The sequence below is a fragment of the Mesoplodon mirus genome (genome assembly GCF_964341445.2).
Source record: "Mesoplodon mirus genome assembly, chromosome: 9".
In the NCBI taxonomy this organism is placed as follows: Eukaryota; Metazoa; Chordata; class Mammalia; order Artiodactyla; family Ziphiidae; genus Mesoplodon; species Mesoplodon mirus.
In genome coordinates, this window is record NC_138985.1 from 98,231,969 (window position 1) to 98,252,927 (window position 20,959).

Below are 20,959 nucleotides of genomic sequence, written 5' to 3' on the forward strand. Positions count from 1 at the left end.
TTTTTTGGCTGCAGAAGAATTATATTTATATAGTAGAATTTATATTCCATTGTTTTTGATACAGTAATTTTCTTAACCAGTCCTCTTTTCATGAGCTGTTTTTCAAGTTTCCAAAAGAAAAATGCTGCCATCAGCATAATTGTTATCACTGGGTGCATGGGTAAACAAGTAGTACATTTTGAGTCATTGTCAAATAGCACTCCAGAAAGGCTTGTACTCTCTCTAACCAAGCCAAAATACTCTGTTTTGTTTTGTTTTGTTTTTTTAAGCCTTCTAACTTTTTTCATTGGTGGGGAGAAAAAAATATTTTTGATGCATCTTTCATAAGGTAGCCTCTGGAAATGTGTTAGTGCATCTGTTTTTGTAAGAATAGCAAACAGCCAGTTTTAAGTTTTAAAAAGAGTATTTTGACAAATTAAATTTATATTATAATCTCCTTAGTATGTTTTGCCTTATCCATACTTACTATTTAAACTAACATCAGTTTAAGTTAGATATTATATAATATATATGGATATATATATGTAGGGGTGAGTGTGTGTATGTGTAATACCAATGTTTTAAATGTGTTTTTATTGTGCACTTACTAGGTGCAGAACACTGTACTAAGCACTTTAAATACAATTCAATGTCTCAGCTAATCCTAACAATAACCTTATAAGGTAGGAATTGCTATTATTACTCTAGAAATATGAACACAGAGGCTTGAGGAAGTTAAGTAACTTGTCCCAGGACATATAGCAAAAAGTCATGTACCTGTTATTGGAACCCACATCTCTGATTCTGGACATACTGCCAATTTTGCAAAGCTTGTCCTTTCCCACTGAGAACCTTAGGAACAATTATATTCTCAGGTGAAAAGTACCAACATTTCAAACAAATGAGCTTTGCGATTTATCTGCCAAGGTTTCTTCTGTGTTCCCAACTCCTTTTTGAAGTCCCCAGAAGCAGCCACAGGAGTAAGAGCCTTTAAATTTGAGCCTCAGTAGACAAAATTATCACGAATCTGCTTCTGTTTGCCATCTCATTTTGCTTCTCATTGTTTATTGATTAGTATTTATTTAATGGGAATCTACTAAGGAATTATTTGGTGTGATACAAAAAATCTTTGGCAAGCACTTAGATTTTAGTGGGGGTTAACTGCTAAAAGAATTAATATTCTTTTTTTTTTTTTTTTTTTCGGTACGCGGGCCTCTCACTGTTGTGGCCTCTCCCGTTGCGGAGCACAGGCTCCGGACGCGCAGGCCCAGCGGCCATGGCTCACGGGCCCAGCCGCTCCGCGGCATATGGGATCCTCCCAGACCGGGGCACGAACCCGTATCCCCTGCATCGGCAGGCGGACTCTCAACCACTGCGCCACCAGGGAGGCCCAGAATTAATATTCTTTTAATGAGTTGTCTGCCAAGTAAATACATTTGCAGAAAGGTACATTTTAATATTGCTAACTTTAGTTGGGTCCGTTGGAAGTAAGAGATTAGATGCTTTAAAGAGTGATTTCACTCCCCACTGAGTTTTTCTTTTTCATCTCCCTCAAGAAAGATAGGTCACTAACTTTAAACATATACAACTAGATATGAACAAGAAAGTATCTTTTCTTTCCTTAGCGCCAGTGCTTAGGACTACTAAGTCGCTTTGGTGGCTCCGACAGACTGCGTCAGTTTAAATTTCAAGATGATAATGTGGAGGGGGATAGAGTGAGCAAGAAAGATGAGATCGAACTGGCCATGCAGCAGGTAAGAGGAGTGAGAGTTGTGGAAATATTCTTTAAGCTTTTTATGTTTTTGGAGATATTTGAGAAAAATAATAGATGTGGGTAATTTTACAGATTGATTTGTAACTTTGTTGTAATTTTACAAACTGATCTATAACTTTGTTCTCCTTCAAATCTGGATTTCCATGATATGAGGCATTTGGGGAGCTAATATTTTTGTTACTGCTTGTTCTTCCTTTGTAGATTTGTGCCAATGTCATGGAATATTGCCAGTCACTCATGTTACAGAGTTCCCCTACCTTTCAGCATGCTGTGTGTCTCTTCACCCCTAGCCTGTCAGAAACCATTAATAGAGATGGGCCCCGGCAAGGTGAGCTAGCTAGTTCTTTCTTTCTGTATTTGAGGAATTAAGTTGCCAGGATTATGACAAGCTCTAGTTGGCCCCAGTAAGATGCATTTTTTTTTTTTTTTTTTTTTTACCACCAGTAATGAATGGGAAATTTTAAAAACGACTTCTTTAAGACGGGGTGATGAGGAGGTACTGTTGTCAGACCTGTGGATACAGCTGGAGAACTGGAAAGAATAGAGAAATTTAAGATTTTCTGAGGATGAATCTGGAAGAGCCATGTGGGGAGAGTATAGTTTTATGTAGCATGTGAGACCCAAAAGGCTCTAGGATTGGAGAGTAAACTAGCTAGGTGAAAAGTATGAAAATAGACAGTTTGTATGTTAAATCATGTTAAGCTGAATTTAGTGTCTCAGTTGGGTTTTGTATTTAGCTCCAAATTTCTGTAACATAGCAAAGTAAAATTTCGATACTTAGTAAGCTGATGTAGCCTATGATTCCCTAGTGACCCAGTGGGGAAGATTAGGAGTATGAGGCCATTATGGATTGGTTAAAGCTTTTGTCCCATGGGACATTCAAAAGCCAAAGCCCGTTTGGATCTTGGTGGTTGTATTGTGATGGACTGGTGGTGATCTCAAGAAACCTTTTGTTTGAGATTTCTGTGAATCATTTTGTCACATTTTCATCGTCTTCAGGATCTTATTTTCTCTGAAAATTGCTTAATCACATAAAATATCTATTTAATAGAATAATATTATGAAAAAATATGTTATGCCAAGAACTCTTGTTTGTCTAACTCCATTATAAAATGTCCTAGCAAGTGGGATTAAGAAAAAATGTTTTATTGAGGTTTTTTATTTACATACAACAAAATTCACCCATCTTAGGTGTACAGTTTGAGTACTTTTTGTAATTTTATGCAGTGTGTAACCACTACCACAACCAAAATATAGAATAATTCCCTCATCCTTAAAAGTTTCTTCTTGTCCCTTTGCATGTGATTGTTTCCTTTGACCCCCTGGTCAAGGTGTCTATTATTTTGCCTTTTCCAGAATTTTATATAAATGGAATCATACAATATGTAGTCTTTTTCGTGTTTCGACTTCTTTCATTTAGCTCAGTGTTTTTGAAATCCATCCATGTGTGTATTACTATTTTGTTCCTTTTTATTTCTGGCTGGTATTCCATATTAAAAATATACCATAATATATCTCTTCACTAGTTGATAGACATTTGGGTTATTTCCAGATTTTTAGCTATTGTGAATAATGCTACTATGAATATTTGGATATAAATCTTTATGTGGACATAATGTTTTCATATCTTTTGATTAGATACCTAAGAATGCAATTGCTGGCTTCTGTGGTATGTTTAACTAAATAAGATGCTGCCATTCTGTTTTACAAAGTACAATCATTTTGCATTCCTACCAGCCATGTATAAGAGTTCTAGCTGATCCACATCCTTGCCAATGCTTGGTTTGTCAGCCATTCTAGTGGTTGTGTTGTGATATCTCACTGTGATTTTAATTAGCATTTCCTTGATGACTAGTGATGAGCCTGTGTCCAGTTTTAGTACCATTTGTTGAAAAGATTATCTTTTTCTGTTTGGATTACTTTGATACCTTTTCTCAAAAATCAATTGACCACATAAATTTGGGTTTATTTTGGACTCTCGATTCTGTTCCATTAATCTGTATGTCTGTTCTTTCTCTTAATACCACACTGTCTTTATATACTTTATACACACTGTCTTTATATACTTATTCTTCAATAGCTTTATATCAACAATAAAAACCACCTTGAAATCAGGTGGTTTAAATCCTCTAGCTTTGTTCTTCTTTTTCAAAATATCTTATGCTTATGGTTTACATGGTTTATTTCTTTCTGTCCATTTATTTTCATCCTATCCATGTTTTTATGTTTAAAGTGCATCTCTTGTACACAGAGAGTTGAGTCTTTTTTTTCTTTAATCCATTTTGACTATCTCTGCTTTTAGTGATGTGTTTAGTCCTTTAATATTTAGTGTAATTATTTTTTTTTTTTTTTTTTTTTTTTTTTTTTTTTTTTTTTTTTTTTGCTGTACGCGGGCCTCTCACTGCTGTGGCCTCTCCCGTTGCGGAGCACAGGCTCCGGACACACAGGCTCCGCGGCCATGGCTCGCGGGCCCAGCCGCTCCGCGGCATGTGGGATCTTCCGGGATCGGGGCACGAACCCGTGTCCCCTGCATCGGCAGGCGGACTCTCAACCACTGCGCCACCAGGGAAGCCCTAGTGTAATTATTGATACGATTGGATTTGGGTCTATCATTTAATTGTTTTCTACTTATTAATTGCTTTCTACCTCCTTTGTTTTTTTTATTTTTCCTTACCTGCTTTAAAAAAAATGTTTTATAGAATTTGATTTTAATTTTACTATCGGGTTTTTACCTACACTTCTTTGTATTATTATTTTTTTTTTAGGTGTTGCCATAGTTTTTCACAGCCTATTTATTGTTAATAGAGTACCACTTCATTCAAAATTTACAACTCTTACAGCTGTATAGGCCCACGTTCCCCCCTTCTTTTATGTTACAATTGTTACATGTATTACATCTACATACACTATAAATTCCCTTAGACAATAATTTTTATTTCAAACAATTTATTGCTTTATAAGTAAAGAACAAAAGGGTAAAAAAGAAAAAAATAGTCTTTTGCATTTATTTAGATGTTAAACACATTTGATGCTCTTTATTCTTTCTCAATGATCAGAGTTTCCACGTGGTGTTATTTCCCTTCAGGCTGAAAAATTTCTTATATAAGTACAGGTCCGTTAGTGATGAATTCTCTTAACTTTCTTTTATTGAAAATGTCTTGATTTTGCCTTCATTCTTGCAGGATAATTCTGCTGGATATAGAATTCTGAGCTGGTAGTTTTGTGCTTTCTGTACTTTAAAGATATGGTTTCACTTTCTTTTGTCTTCCATGATTTCTAATGAGAAGTCAGTCATTGATGGGAATATTGTTCCTCTATATGTAAAGTTTTGTTTTTCTGTTGCTGCTCTTGAGATGTGCTCTTCCTCTTTAAACAGTTTGACTGTTAACGTACCTTGGTGTGGGCATATTTGTGTTTATTCCGTTTAGTGTTGTTGAGAATTTTTTATCTATACATTTCTTTGTTTTATCAATTTTGGGGAAATTTTGACTGTTTTTTCTTCAAATATTTTCAGCCCCATTCTCTTCAAACATATATTGGATGGTTTGATACTATGGTTTTTTTTTTGTAATGCTCTTTATTTATAAGAAATAGGATGAGAACATTTGCTATACTTTTTTATTATTTGATTTACTATCTCATGTAAAGTTGCATTACAGTTTATGTGTGTTAGCATGATTTCAAGGCCCTGAAGGTAAATGTAATGGGCAGATCATTTATTTTTTGCAAACATTCTTCCTTGTAATTTTTTGTTTATATCTTGGTATCATATGAATATGTAAATTTTATGTTAGCAACTATATTTACAGATAATTGAAGACTGGAATTTTTTTCTTCCAGTTTTATTGAGATATAATTGACATACACTGTATAAGTTTAAGGTGTACAGCATAATGATCTGACTTACATACATCATGAAATGGTTATCACAATAAGTTTAGTGAACATCCATCATCTCATATAGATACAACACAAAAGGGGAAAAATTTTTTTCCTTGTGATGAGGACCCTTAGGATTTACTCTCCCAACAACTTTTATGCATGACATAGAGCAGTGTGAATTATATTTATTGCATGGTACATTACATCCCTAGTGCTTATTTATCTTAAAACTGGAAGTTTGTGCCTTTTGACCACTTCAGTTGCTTTATCTTCAAGTTCACTTATTCTTTCCTCAATAAGCTCTATTTGGCAAAATATATCCAGTGAATTTTTTTTATTTCAGAAATTGTATTTTTCAGTTTTAGAAATTTTGTTTGATTCTCTTATCTCATTTCTATTTTCTCTACTGAGATTAACTATGTTTTCATTGTTTGTTTTCCCTCAGTTATAATAGCTACTTTAAAACGCTCATTCATTAGTTACCAACATCTGGTTTATCAGGGATTCGACTTGCTTGGTTTTCTTGTCCCTCGAGAATGTGTTCCATTTTCTTAGTTGTTTATATGTTGGGTATTTAAAATTGTATACTGGACATTACAAAGGTTTGAAGGTTCTAGATTCCATTATTTTTTCCCTGTATGGTGTTTTTCTTTTGTTTTGGCTTAATTACCTTGGCTATTTTGACCTGTGAACACTTGTTTCTTGGGTGACAGGTGCTGCGTCAGTTTATGTCTTTTGCCTTTAGCTGAGATGTTTTGAGTGTGTTACGTGCATGGTTCAGTTAGTGATGTGGGTAGCTATAGGGATCCCCTGTCTACTCTTCCGGGATTCCCCTAAAACTTTCTTCACTGGTCATGGTTTCCCGGCTTCTCTTTTTTTGGTTTGTCAGGCGTTAATGACTGTGCTTTTTTCATCAGCACTCCTGCTTCTGCATTGTGTTGCTTGTGCTACTGCTGGGTGTACTTAGCCCCGGGCCGAAGGCCATGAGCTGAGAGCTTAGAGTTGTACAGGTTCCATCTGCCCTCTTTCCAGTGCGCCTGCACTCTCCCTACCAGCGTCTGTCTGCTTCTATTTACTTTGGTAACTTTAGGTAGTTATTTTTTGTGTTATGTCTAGGTTTTTTATTTTCTGCCATGAGCAGGGAGTGGGCTGTTGTCTGGTATGGTCTTAGTTTGACATATTTGGAAACAGAAGTTCTTAAAACCTCATAAGATACCTTTACTTAACAATACCTGTCATTCAGTGATTCATTTGGAGTAGGCTTGGGTGAGAGTATGTCTTAAAGAAATTGAGGAAGTAACTATAAAGATTTATAGTAATATTTTATAGAGTAAAGTGCTTAAATCATTCAAACTGGATATATAAAACAATTTCTTTGACTTAGTTAAGCAAATTAATTCTACATAGTTCTAGCTTTCTCCTATATTCAAAAAGTTTGCTGCCAGGAAGATCACTAGACTACAAAGGTGCAGCCTCACCGGCATGAGGGAAAAGTGCTAGTTCAGGTGGCTCGGCAAATAGGAAAAAGGAGGTCTTCTTCACTTGGAGGGGCATGGAATGATTGGGAATCCTACTCAAAGACCCCTTTTCATTCAGAAGAGTGGTTTTCCTACCACGTAGCCGTGACATTTAACCTGCTGTGTCCCCCTTTCTGTCTGGGAGTTTGTAAATGATCATGAATCTGTTTACTAATCCCTGTAGGTCTATAGCTTGATGCAGACCTCTAACTCTGCCTCAAGAGGGCAATCCTTTTCTTCCCCTTTGAATCTAACTTTTTAAAACAAACTTAACCTGAGCATAAGATTTTTCAAACAAAATTCTAATTTTGTCATTTATTCTTCAAAACATTAATATCACTAATAATTATTAAAATTTCATTAGTTTCTTATCATTTTGAGCCAGTCTTTTGCATACCATGTCATTTTTTGATCTTTAATACTTAAAGATGAACTTTATGAAACCTTATAAATTGGTCTTTTTCTTCAGACTTTTTTAAGGGTTAATAAGCATATTCTTCTCTGCCAATTCTAGACATATGAGTGGGTAGGTATCTGGTAGGTTCTAGAATATTTAGTTATAGAGACATAGTTTAACCTAGTGGTTAAGAGCACAGACTGATGATGAACTGCCTGGATTTAAATCCCAGTGCTACAAGTGACTTAAGAAAAATGACTTATCTCTTTGTGCCTCAGTTTCCTTGTCTATAAAGTGGAAGTAATAACAAGCTCCCTCTGATGAATTATTGTAAGGATTAAATGTGTTAATATGTGTAAAGTGCTTTAGAACAGTGCCTGGTGCTTGGCATGACATCAATGTTAGCTATTATTATTATTCTTATTATTGCTCTTGTATTATTGTTATCCTCTAGTATATTTACTATTACTTGTGATCAAGGAACCCTTTTCTGTAGCACTTCCACTTCTTTGACTTCATGGTCTTTTCTGCAGAATCTGTTTCTGTAGTTATATATCTCATGGGCCATCCTCATCTGATGTCTAAGTCTGGTGCCTCTGAATGCTCTAATATTTTCTAGTCTTAAGCAAGTTGGTATATAAGAACTCCTGAAGTGATTTGGAATACTCTCAGCATTAGACCATCATATTTATGGATAGCTTCCTATCAAGTTGAGGTCACACAAATGTCTGGGGACCAGCGTACCTAATTTCACTAGAAGAAGGCACTGTGTGATGACCTGTATCATAAAGATTGTCGTATCTTCACTGAGACTGGTGAAGGAGAATTGGCAAATCAGATGAGTATAGGATATTTTTTTGGTGGCAGAATCCACTGACAAGGGACTCTTTTCTCTTTTCCCCTCCACATGAAGGTCTATGAGATTGGACTTTGGAGCAAAGTTCAAGGGGGTGGCAGTGAAGGAAGCAAATGTAGATCTCTCCTTCAGTGTTCATGGCAGTTGGGGCCATTAAACAAAGATTATCTGCATATTAAACCTGAAATTACCAAGGTGTTTCTCAAAGAAATTCCTCAGTCACAAGGGGAAATTGCTTTACTTGCATCACACAAACCGTCTCTATCAATAGAATAGGAACATTATTGCTCGCCTTGTTTTTCTTCCCTCTGCAAACAGCTTTTCCAACATCACGTTTTTCTTTTATACCTTCATCAGAAAGTCGTCAAGTAAAAGGCAGACCATTTTGTTTTGCTATCCAAATGGAGTTATTGTGGTAGAAGACTTACTAAACTTTAAATTTAATTATCTATTTTTTAACTATTTGTTAGTGTTCTCCTTGTCTCTTTGTAAGAATAACTTTGATCTGGGAACTCAGCAACCAGAAAGATGCAGACTGGAAATGAGTCCATATAAGTAGAGCCACAGGGCAAGGCAGGAGTTATTCACCTGGGGTCAGGAAACTATAAACTGTACTTGTGTGCACGGGGTGGGGGGTGGTGGAGAGATGGGTGTAAAGGTTTATAACTTCTAGAGTTCTCAAAGAGGTCTTCACCCAGTAAAGGGTAAGCTGTCTCAGTGTCCATCAGCCAGATTTCCTTATTGTCTCAAGGCTCCAGCATTATGTACCTACCTCATTACAGTAGCTCCTAACCACTCCTTTGAACTGTCAATGGTATTTAAAAGTAGTCTTGGACTGGTTTTAATAATAGTTTACATGCCCTTAAATTCCTGGGTTTCCTTTTTTTAAAAAAAAAACAGGTCATTTGAGATTCATATAAAATGGCTATAAGTAGAACATTGTTTTTTATCAACTCTATTAGATACCCAAGCTCCAGTGATTCCATACTGGCGCCTACCTGGTTTGGGCATTATTGTCTACCTGCTGAAACAGAGCGCTAATGATTTCTTCAGCTATTATGACAGTCATCGACGGAGTGTCAACAAGCTACAGAACGTGGAACAACTTCCCCCAGATGAGATAAAAGAGGTATAAATCTTATAATGAGCAGTAGATACTTTTATTTTTTTAAGATTTATTTTATTATTTATTTATTTTATTTATTTTTGGCTGCGTCGGGTCTTAGTTACGGCACTCGGGCTCTTCGTTGTGGTGTGCGGGCCTCTCTCATTGTGGCGTGCAGGCCTTCTCTCTCTAGTTGTGGCTCGTGGGCTCCAGAGCGCCTGGGCTCTGCAGTTTGCGGCATGCAGGCTCTCTAGTTGAGGCGCACGAGCTCAGCAGTTTTGGCGTGCGGGCTCAGCTGCCCTGCGGCGTGTGGGATCCTAGTTCCCTGACCAGGGATGGAACCTGCACCCCCAGCATTATGAGGCAGATTCTTTACCACTGGACCATCAGGGAAGTCCCAAGCGATGGAGACTTTTGAGAAGCCATTGTTTTTACTGATAAGGACAAGGGGCCTGGTGTCAGACTTGTAGGTAAAGATGATGCATGCAGTGAGATGAAAGGAATTACAATGACTCAGAGCTCTGTGTGGCTTGAAGAAGAGTTCCTCACCTAAGCAGCACACCTCATGAGCATAGAAACTCTTGAATGAGTGACAGGAAGTTGTACCTGTTCAAGAAAACCACCTGCTATTCAGTAGAAATTTCGGCAGCTGGCCTTTGAATAAAGAGTTTGGTAATTTATACTCTAAAAATCTGTGCTGAGAAACTTAGGTGCAGATGCTTTTTCAGTTGGAAGTGATTCCTTAGGTAAGATGTCTCTGTTCCTTCAGCATTTTCAATATCTGTTAAGTGAATTTTTCGGACAAATGAGATGGCATATCAGACTTGACTGCCTTCTCTCAATGATCCAGAATCATACCCTGGCACTTACTGTTACTAAAGATGCTGAGTTACTGGGCCTGCTCTCTAAGTAGCCTGCCTTTCTTTCCATTTGGCACAGCTAAGCTATAAGGCTTCCCTTGGCCAGTGCTGAAGCTTCGTGGTGTCTTTTGTGGCAGCCTGCATGTTGAGCCATTTTGCCATTCCTGGTTCACACCAGGTTTTCTGAAAAACACCATGTCACTCTTAAGAGTAGTCAGAGCCTACTCCCTTTTACCATTCTTATAATTCTAGGGGACATTTATTGAGAGTTTATGATGTGCCAAGCCATGAGCTACATATTCTACCTGAATACCTTAGGCAGATATTGTTGTGTCTCCTATTTCTCAGATGAGGAAGCTGAGGCACTGAAAGATTGACTAACTTATCCAAAGCCACACAGCTAGCAAGTACAGGTTGAGGCAGATGTCACTGACTGGGTTCAGGTAATCCCTGAAATTGTGTGGTTTACACCCGGCAGTCCTTCCCTGTCGTGCACAGCTCACGGGTGATGCTAGTACGCACGGGAGGAGCTGCAGCATCACAGAAAAGCATGTGGCACTCCCCCAGTCCCACTGCAGAACACCTGCCGCCAAGCCCAGGGTCTGCACGTTAAATTGACCCATTGTGCTTGCAAGTGTGCTAGATGGAGAGGGGAGGTTCTGGTTGATGATCTTATATATTATGCTCTACAAGTCTAATTCACATTTTCTTCAGAAGATACCTGACAGCTGTTACAGAAATTCTCCACACGGCATTGTGACACTTACTGCTTGGAAATCCCACTGTTTTGTTTTGTTTTATTTTAATTTGACAAGAAATTCAGGATTGGTTGGCCCATCAGCAGATTGGAAATGTCTGTTTCAGGGACTGGACTTTCAAAAAGCAGCAGATGAACGTTCATTTGTGAATTCAACTGCTTCTTTGGCTCTCGTTTTTTTAAATTACTAGCTTCCTAATTAGATAATTAACTCTTGTCTGCAAGGATGTTTAAATTTATTTGAATGTGTTTCACAGTACGTATCATAAGTAACTACTTATAGTATATAGATTTTCATTAAATTTTTGTTACAATATATGTCATTCTTAATACTGTTTGTTTTTTTTCTTAGTTGTGTCAGTCTGTGATGCCTACTGGTGTTGATAAAATCTCCACTACCCAGAAATATGTTCTAGCAAGACGCCGTTTGGTGAAGCTGATCAACAATCGAGCTAAACTGCTCTCCCTTTGTTCTTGTATCCTTAATGGATCATAGTGGGGCTTGAAGGGTGACCTTTAAGAGAATTTTCAAATGTGGGAACTGTTTACTTATTTTCACATTATTTGGGTATCAAAATCATGTGGAAAGGGACATAATTACTGTTAGTTTTTTTCTAGTTAAATGTGTGATATATTTCTAAATTGAAAATATTTTTCTTACCTTTTAGAGTAACTAGTAATCCTCATAATATACACAGACACTTTCTGTCCAGACAGGAGACAAGGACACTGAAGGCTATGCTGGCACAGCATCCCACAGTTTCCACCTCCTTCCTCTCAGCACATCTTGCTGCTTTCTGGAGAGACCTTACATCCGGTTTATTAGACTGAGGCTGTGGTACATCACTGAATGGTGCAGTCTCTTCTTTTCCCTCCTGCTCAGAAACTGTTTTGCAAAATCATATGATGAGATTGTTTTCCTTAAATCTGAGCTCTCCTCTATAGTTATCATAGAGACCTGCCTGTTTATTCTCTGGCGCCATCTGGAGTACTACTTGTTACATTGCACACCCACGGATTCTCAAGACTCCTTATTTGCCTCCAGGACCTTATTTAAAAGCAGAAGACTACAAGGTAAACTTTATTCTGAAAATTAGTGAACCATAAATGCCTATAGATTTTAGCACCTTAAAAAACTAGTTACATTTAATCTACTTTTTACTGTTCAGGTTACTAAGGGTGGACTAGGTAATCAAGAGCTACTTAGTTACTAGGCATAGCTATGTTTTGTATTTTCCCTTCTGTCCATGGGAAATTGTGTGGAGCACAAGAGCGTTGTAGAGGCTGCCTTCAGCTGCTCCTCAGCTTCTTGCAGTTAATGGCTGACCCAGGTCCAGAGTCCTCTGATCACAAATAATTTTCCAGAAGAATGGACATGGGTCAGCCTAGGCCATGATTCTTGTTGCTCGAGGGAACTTCTGTGACTGATGAGCGTGTATTGGATCCCTTAGGTGGCAAGAAAGACAAGGAAAGCTTGAGAACCCTGGCCTAGAACAGTGAAATGCTTCCTAGGGGCTTCCATTTACTGAAAGCTGAAATAGAGTTCTCAGTCTTGACCCATGCTTTTCACGGCGCTGTGGTTCATTGTCATCAGGTTCTTCCATTGTGTAGTAGACACACACCTGCAAAGCTGGTTTGACTGTGTCTTTATCTCTAGATTCCTTCGCTTCAGAAAGCAATCTGGATTTTAGAAGTGGGCTGACTGTAGTGAGCCAACATGATATAGACCAGGTAAGGTTCTATTCTCATACTCTTTGTTTTTTTTTTTTTGAAAGTAAAAAGGGAAAGCCTGGTATATTAGTAAGATAATAGTTTTCAAGTTTGCATACAAAGACCTGGCTTGAATTCTAGCATAGCCACCTATTAGCTACGTGACTCAGAACAATTTACTTAGCTTCTGAGCCTCCATTTCCTCAGCTCAGAAATGGGAATGATAATTCAACCTCTAAGCATTTTGTCAGAATTAAATGAGGCTTCATGTGTGAGACTCGTAGGGTAGTGCGTAGAACATAGTAAGAGTTCAGCAAGGGTAAGCATCATGATCTGGAAAGCAAATTTTAAGTTTTACACATTTATACAACAAGGGAAAGAAGGAAAAACATTAGTATCATACCAGTAAATTCTAGGGTGGAAAATGTGAATGTTGAGTTAATTTGGCACTTGGGAAAGGACCACATTACAAAAATTCAAAGGTATTTTAAATAGGAAGACATAGAATAAAAGAAGTATTTGAGACTACTTAATAATGAAATGTCACCTGCGTTACTTGTAGCTTCAGGCTGATGCCATCAGTGCTTTCGGAGAATCACTACAAAAGAAACTTCTGGACATTGAAGGATTATATTCAAAAGTTCGATCTCGCTATAGTTTCATACAAGCTCTTGTCAGACGTATCCGAGGCTTGCTGAGGATATCACGGAACTGAGAGCCCGTGCTTATGCTCTTCTGAGGAAGAGAGGAATTGGGGAAAACTGTCTCCTTTTTATAGTTTCTTTCTAAATTATGGCCAAAAGATATTTTGCTATTTCTTTCTTTATATATGGACTTCTTTTCTGTAAACTTCTTTGCCTGGTGTCGTCCTCACTAGTAATAAATAAATAAATAAATACTTTTTAGAAAAAACAAATATGTGGTCAGTCTCTTAAAATTTTATCTAGAATATGGTCAATATTATCAGGAATTCAACAAATAATCCTTCCACAGTGATGGTTTTCCCCCAGGGGTGTTATTCGGAATGCTAAATTAAAGGCATGGTCTGAAAATTCTAATTTTTTCTCTCTTTGTAGCTACAATACACTTTTTATGATAATGCTCTTTAAAGTCAGGCCATCTCTTTACTAAAATTATTTTTTCTTTTCTGCATGTAAATGACAAAATAATCACTTGCATTTGTTCCTTAAAATATCTGTGGAACTTTTCAAATAAATCATCTGCCTGTATTTCTCATATAGTTAATAGGATGGCTGCAGTTAGAGAAAAAGAATTTACCCAATCACCACTCTATTTCTTGCCCGATAGTATTTATGTGCACGTGACTACCTCATCTGAAAGTCTGTTTTCCCGTTTCCAGCCAAAAATTATTTCAGCCTGATATATAGAAGAGACTGCTGAGAGGGGAAAGAGTCTTGACTCTCAGGTAGTGGCAGAAAATTAACACTTAGTTCTATGGTGTTATGGGGTTTTTTCCCTTAATCTTATAATAAAATTTCCATGGCTTTTTAAGCATTTATAAAAGGCTTTGTCATTGTTATTGTATTTTGAAATTAATCTACTGCCTACCACTTATAAATATCAAGCCTTAGCTGGAAAGCATCCTGTTAATAAATAGCATTCTTAGAGGGATGTGAATGAATAATTAACTGGTCCAAGATATAGTAATACTGACTGCTGCTCCACTGGTGAGGCATATGGTAAACTTTATCACGTGGAACACAGGCATGAACACAGAAATAATCAAAAAGAGCTTGGGGCACAGATTCAAAGCATCTTATAAACCTCTGAAGTGTGAAGCCTTCTGCAGGACAGAGATATTAGCTAATTTGGAATTAGTTACGCTTTGGGATTTACTAAGCTTCTTTATTTTGTTTTCCCATCATTTCTTCCAAAATTACAGCAGACTGGGGGTCAAAAGTTAGGGCAGTGGAGAAGTGTGTGGGAGGGAGAAGAAGGAAGGATTGCAGCTGCACGTATGCTACTTAAAAGACTGACCAGAAATGCTGTTTGTGTAACAAATACGACGGGGAGAGGCCAGCACTCAAGGCCCACGCCGCCTGACTCAGCACTGTTCCCTGGGGCGTGGAGAGAGGCTGTTTTATGCAGCATGTGCTCTTCAGCAAAGCAAAGGAGATTGAACGAGATTTTAGATGGCTTGTTTAAAAAAGTTTTAGCATTTAAAGGTAGATTCATCGGGCTTCCCTGGTGGCGCAGTGGTTGAGAGTCCGCCTGCCGATGCAGAGAACGCGGGTTCGTGCCCCGGTCTGGGAGGATCCCACATGCCGCGGAGCGGCTGGGCCCGTGAACCATGGCCGCTGAGCCTGCGCGTCCGGAGCCTGTGCTCCGCAACGGGAGAAGCCACAGCAGTGGGAGGCCCACGTACCACAAAAAAAAAAAAAAAAAAAAAAAAAAAGGTAGATTCATCTATTCCTCAACAATACTAAATAAATATAGGATCTTAATATGTTGTTTTTACTGAGTTAATTAGTTTGGTGGAATTAGGAAATCAAAAAGAGGTGAGTACCTTCTTCCTAGTTATTAGTGTTTTAGTTTTGATAAATTAGTGATGTTTAAATATAGCTGTCTGAGCTTTAGCTGAGCTATTTATAAAAGCAGTCATACACAATCTAGTCTTTTCTAAGTATTTGTCTATTGTTTTCCCAACTTATTTTGACAAACTTTGAATCTTCATAAAAGTTGAAAGAAAAGTAATGAACCCATATACCTTTCACCTAGCTTCATCAGTTATCAACATTTTGCACATTTGCTTTATCTCATTTTTTTAATATGTATATATACTGGTTTGCTTCCTTAACTATTTGAAAGTAGGTCGTAGACATCATGACACTTCATCACTAAATATTTCAGCAGGTAAGAACAAGGATATTTCCTTCCTAACCACAATACAATTATCACACTTAAAGACGTTTACCTTTTTAAATTTTTTTGGCTGTATCTCACAGCTTGTGGGATCTTAGTTCCCCAACCAGGGATTGAACCTGGGCCTTTGGCAGTGAGAGCGAGGAGTCCTAACCACTGGACCACCAGGGAATTCCCAACAACATTTTCTAATGTTTAGTCCATATTCACATTGTCTCAGTTGCCCTGAAAATGTACTTTTAGAACTTTTTTTTTTAACCCAGGATTTAATTATCACACATTACATTTAATTATCTCTTTAGCTTCCTTCATTCTGAAACAGTTCCTCTGTCTTTTGGGGGAGGAGAGGGTCTTTTACAACATTGACTTTTTTTAGCTGTTTTGAAAAGGGTATTTGGTTTTTCTTTATTAGATTCAGGTTAAACATTTTTGGCAAGAATACTGCAATTATTCAGGTGATATGCCTCGGCGTGTCATATCAGGAGGTACGTATCAGTTTGTCCCATTATATTGTTTGGTCATTTGGTTATGGTAGTATTTGACAAACCATCTCTATTGTAAAGGTTCTCTGTTTCCCATTGCAATGAGTAATCTGTGGCTTGATACGCTGAGACCATGAATATCTTGTTTCTAAAAAATCTTTCAGCCATAGCTTTTATCAGTCATTCCAATTAAATATTTTTATTGCATACTGTTTCAGTCATACAAATAATATAGTCAAGGTAATAAACGCCCATCTAGGTGTTCTGTTCACTCTGTCATTTCATACAGCTAATTTTATCAAATCTTAAAATTAATTATATTTGCTGTAGATCTTTCTAAAGAAAGAAATATGGGGAATGTAAATTGGTGCAGCCACTATGGAAAACAGTGTGGAATTTCCTTAAAAAACTAAAAATAGAACTATCATATGATCCAGCAGTTCCACTCCTGGGTATATATCCAGAAAAAATGAAAACACTAATTCAAAAAGGTACATGCACCCCAGTGCTCATAGAAGCACCATTTACAATAGCCAGGACATGGATGCAACCCAAGTGCCCATCAATAGACAATTGGATTAAGAAGATGTGGTATATATACAATGGAATATTAACCATAGAAAAGAATGAAATACTGCCACTTGCAGCCACATAGGTGGACCTAGAGAATATTATGCTTAGTGAAATGTCAGACAATGAAAGACAAATATATGCTGTCATTTATATGTGGAATCTAAAAAATAATACAAATGAATGTATATGTGAGACAGAAACAGACTCAGATACAGAAAACCTGTGATTACCAAAGGGGAGAGAGAAGGGGGAGGGACAAATTAGGGGTATGGGATTAACAGATATTGTACAACTCCTGTATATAAAATAGATAAGCAACAAGGATATACGGTTTAGCACAGAAAATCATACCCATTATCTTATAATGACCTATAATGGAATGTAATCTGCAAAACTACTGAATCACATCACTATGCTGTACACCTGAAACTAAGAGAGTATTGTAAGTCAGCTATACTTCAATTAAAAAAATATATAGATACAGTTGAGGCTCCTGTGAATTCTCTGATCCCATTCCCCTCCCTCCTTCTTGGAGATAAACATTATCAGTCATTCGTTGTTGTTCTTTCCCATTTATGCTTTATACTTCCACTACATAGGTGTATTCATAGGCATTACAAAGTATTGTTTTACAGGTTGTTAATTTATATATGTGTATCACCAGGTTATTTTTTTTTTTTTCTTTTCTTTGGCTGCACTGCATGTGGGATCTTAGTTCCCTGACCAGGGATGGAACCCATGCCCCCTGCATGGGAAGTGTGGAGTCTTGACAACTGGACCGTCTGTGTCATCATAGCATGTCATCATATTATGAAGCAATTTGCAGGTTGGTTTTTTTGTTTGTTTTGTTTAACATTGTGTTTTTGATAGTCCCTCATGCTCACTTATTATACTTATGGAATTGTAGTATTGCAGTTTACAAATACCCTAATTTATTCGTTCTGCTATTGGTGAGCTGGTAGATGTTTAAGTTCCCAGTGCTTTGCTATTGCCAGCAGTGCTGCAATAACGATTATCATACATATAAGAGGGCTTCTCTGGATGATGCAACTAGAAATGGAAATCCTGAGTTGGAGATTAAATGCTTCAGTTTCACTAGACATTGCAGTATTTTTCTTAGGGGTCATACCAATTTGCTCCTACCCATAGGGTGAGGGCTCCTGTTCATCCACACCATTGATAACACTTCCAATTGTCATACTTTTTTTAAGAGCAATTTTTTTTTTTTTTTTTTTTTTGCGGTACGCGGGCCTCTCACTGTTGTGGCCTCTCCTGTTGCGGAGCACAGGCTCCGGACGCGCAGGCTCAGCGGCCATGGCTCACGGGCCCAGCCGCTCTGCGGCATGCGGGATCTTCCCAGACCGGGGCACGAACCTGTGTCCCCTGCATCGGCAGGCGGACTCTCAACCACTGCGCCACCAGGGAAGCCCCAAGAGCAATTTTTGTTTTACAACAAAATTAAGAGGAAGATACAGAGATTTCCCAAATACTCCCTATAGCTACACCTGCATAGTCTCCCCTGTTACCAACATCACTCACCAGGTACATTTTTACCAAGGATGTTCCTACATCCTACACTGACACATCATAACCAGTTGAAGTCCATGGTCTTTATCTTAGGGTTCACTCTTGGTGTTGTACATTCTATGGGTTTGGGCAAATGTATAATGACATATGTCCTTCACTGTAACATTGTACATCGTATTTTCACTGCTCTAAAAATCCTCCGCGATTTGCCTATGCCTAATCATTTCTCCACCCGCCCTGGCAACCAATGACCTTTTTATTGTCTACATAATGTCATATAGTTACCTTTTGCAGAATGTCATATAGTTGGAATCATATAGTAAGTAGCCTTTTCAGATTAGCTTTTTTCACTTAGTAATGTGCATTTAAGCTTCCTCCATGTCTTTTCGTGGCTTGATAGCTCTTTTTTTTTTTTCTTTTAAGCACTGAATAGTATTCCGTTATCTGGATATACCAGTTTACTTATGCATTCACCTACTGAAGGACATCGTGGTTGTTTCCAAGTTTTGGCAATTATGATCCAGGCTGCTGTAAACATCCACGTGCAGGTTTTTGTGTGGACATAAGTTTTCAACTCCTTTGGGTAAATACCAAGGAGCACGATTGCTGGATCATATGGTAAGAGTATGTTTAGTTTTGTAAGAAACCACTAAACTGTTCCAAAGTGGCTGTACCATTTTGCATTCCCACCAACAGTGTATGAGAGTTCCTATTGTTCCACATCCTCTCCAGCATTTGGTGCTGCTATCAGTGATCTGGATTTTGGCCATTCTAATTGATGTGTAGTGATATCTCATTGTTGTTTTAATTTGCATTTCCCTGATGACATATGATGTGAAGCATCTTTTCATATGTTTATTTGCCATCTGTATATCTTCTTTGGTGAGGTGTCTGTAAAGGTCTTTGGTCCATTTTAAAATCAGGTTGTTTGTTTTCTTATTGTTGAGTTTTAAAGTTCTTTGTGTATTTTGGATAACAGTCCTGTATCAGATTCATCTTTTGCGAATGTTTTCTCCCAGTTTATGGCTTGTCTTCTATCTCTGTTGATAATGTCTTTTGCAGAGCAGAAGTTTTTAATTTTATTAAAATCTAGCTTATCATTTATTTCGTTCATGGATTGTGTGTTTGGTGTTGTATTGAAAAAGGCACCACTATACCTAAGGTTATCTAGGTTTTCTCCTATGTTATCTCCTAGGAGTTTTATAGTTTTGTGTTATATATTTAGGTCTATGATCCATTTTGATTAATTTTGGTGACGGGTCTGTGTCTAGATTCATTTTTTTGCATGTGGATGTGCATGATCTAGTTTTACTTTACTTACTTTTTTCCCATGTGGATAATCAGTTTTCTTTTTATGATTCATTGAATAGCCCATGCTTTCTCACCAGTCGGTCATATTGCCTCTGTCATATGCCTCAGATATGTAGGAGTTCTTTATATAAAGGAATTAGTCCCTTGTCATAGGTACAAATGATGTTTCTTTCTTCTTTTTCTATTTGCCATACTAACACTTTGTTGTTTTCCACTTATACTGAAGATCTTTCTATATCAACACATATAAAACCTCTCCCTTTCTTTCTGTCTCTCTCACAAACACACATATACACCCAGTATTTCAGTGTATGTATATAGCATGATTTACTCAGTTACTTATTAACATTTCTATTTTTTTTTTTTTGCCACGATGAATGTTTTTGAATATACACAAGTTCATGCGATTGCTGAGATAAAGGATATGCTCATTTACACTTCTGATAGTTTTGGCCAAATTGTCCTCCACAGAAGTTTTTAACAATTTGTTTCCAGACTTCCCTGGTGCTTCAGCGGTTAAGAATCCGCCTACAATGAAGGGACACAGGTTCGAGCCCTGGTCCTGGAAGATCCCACATGCTGCGGGACAACTAAGCCTGTGCACCACAACTACTGAGCCTGTGCTCTGGAGCCTGTGAGCCACAACTACTGAAGCCCACGCGCCTACAGCCCGTGCTCTGCAACAAGAGAAGCCACCGCAATGAGAAGCCCACAGACCGCAACGAAGAGTAGCCCCCGCTCACCGCAACTAGAGAAAGCTCACGCGCAGCAACGAAGACCCAACACAGCCAAAAAAAACCCACCAACAACAAAAATTTGTATCCCCGTTAGTACTGTATAGCTATGCCTGTTTCCCTACTTTTTCCAATACATTGTATAATCAAGCTTTTTGATTTTTGCTAATCAGGAGAAAAATGACACCTCATTATGGTAGTAATTTACATTTCTCTTAGTGTGAACGTCACTGGGTATCTTTCCATATGTTTGAGCCATTTGTTTTTCCTTTTCTATGAGCTGTTCATGTCCTTTGACCACATTTTATTGGATTGTTGGTCTCAATGAATTGTGGGAGCTCTTTACATAAAGAAAATTAGGCCTTGTCACTTATTTTACAAATAATGTTTTTCTTCCTTTTTCTCTCTCTCTCTTCCTTTCTGCCATACAGAAAATTTTTTATTTGTATGTAGTTGATTTTATCAGTCTTTTCTTTTATGGCTTCTGGGTTTTGTACCATGTGGGTCATGTGAAAAACCTTCAAATTTGGAAATTATAAAAGAATTTCTCCCTTTTTAGTGATTTTAATATTTCTTTTTGTTTTGTTTAGGTTGTTATTTATCTGTAACTTA

At 37.6% G+C, this 20,959-nt stretch overlaps 1 protein-coding gene across 1 annotated transcript in view; it reads left to right on the forward strand.

Moving 5' to 3' along the window:
• NUP205 (nucleoporin 205) overlaps positions 1 to 13,753 on the forward strand; it is an 81,992-nt gene extending 68,239 nt beyond the window's left edge. Inside the window, exons 37-43 of the mRNA XM_082631758.1 lie at positions 1,605 to 1,733; positions 1,955 to 2,081; positions 9,368 to 9,534; positions 11,480 to 11,603; positions 12,073 to 12,201; positions 12,785 to 12,858; positions 13,400 to 13,753. Coding sequence (XP_082487884.1) covers positions 1,605 to 1,733; positions 1,955 to 2,081; positions 9,368 to 9,534; positions 11,480 to 11,603; positions 12,073 to 12,201; positions 12,785 to 12,858; positions 13,400 to 13,552 — 903 coding nt within the window. The 3' untranslated portion in view covers positions 13,553 to 13,753. The remainder of the gene's footprint in view (positions 1 to 1,604; positions 1,734 to 1,954; positions 2,082 to 9,367; positions 9,535 to 11,479; positions 11,604 to 12,072; positions 12,202 to 12,784; positions 12,859 to 13,399) is intronic.
• Positions 13,754 to 20,959: the final 7,206 nt, after the last annotated feature.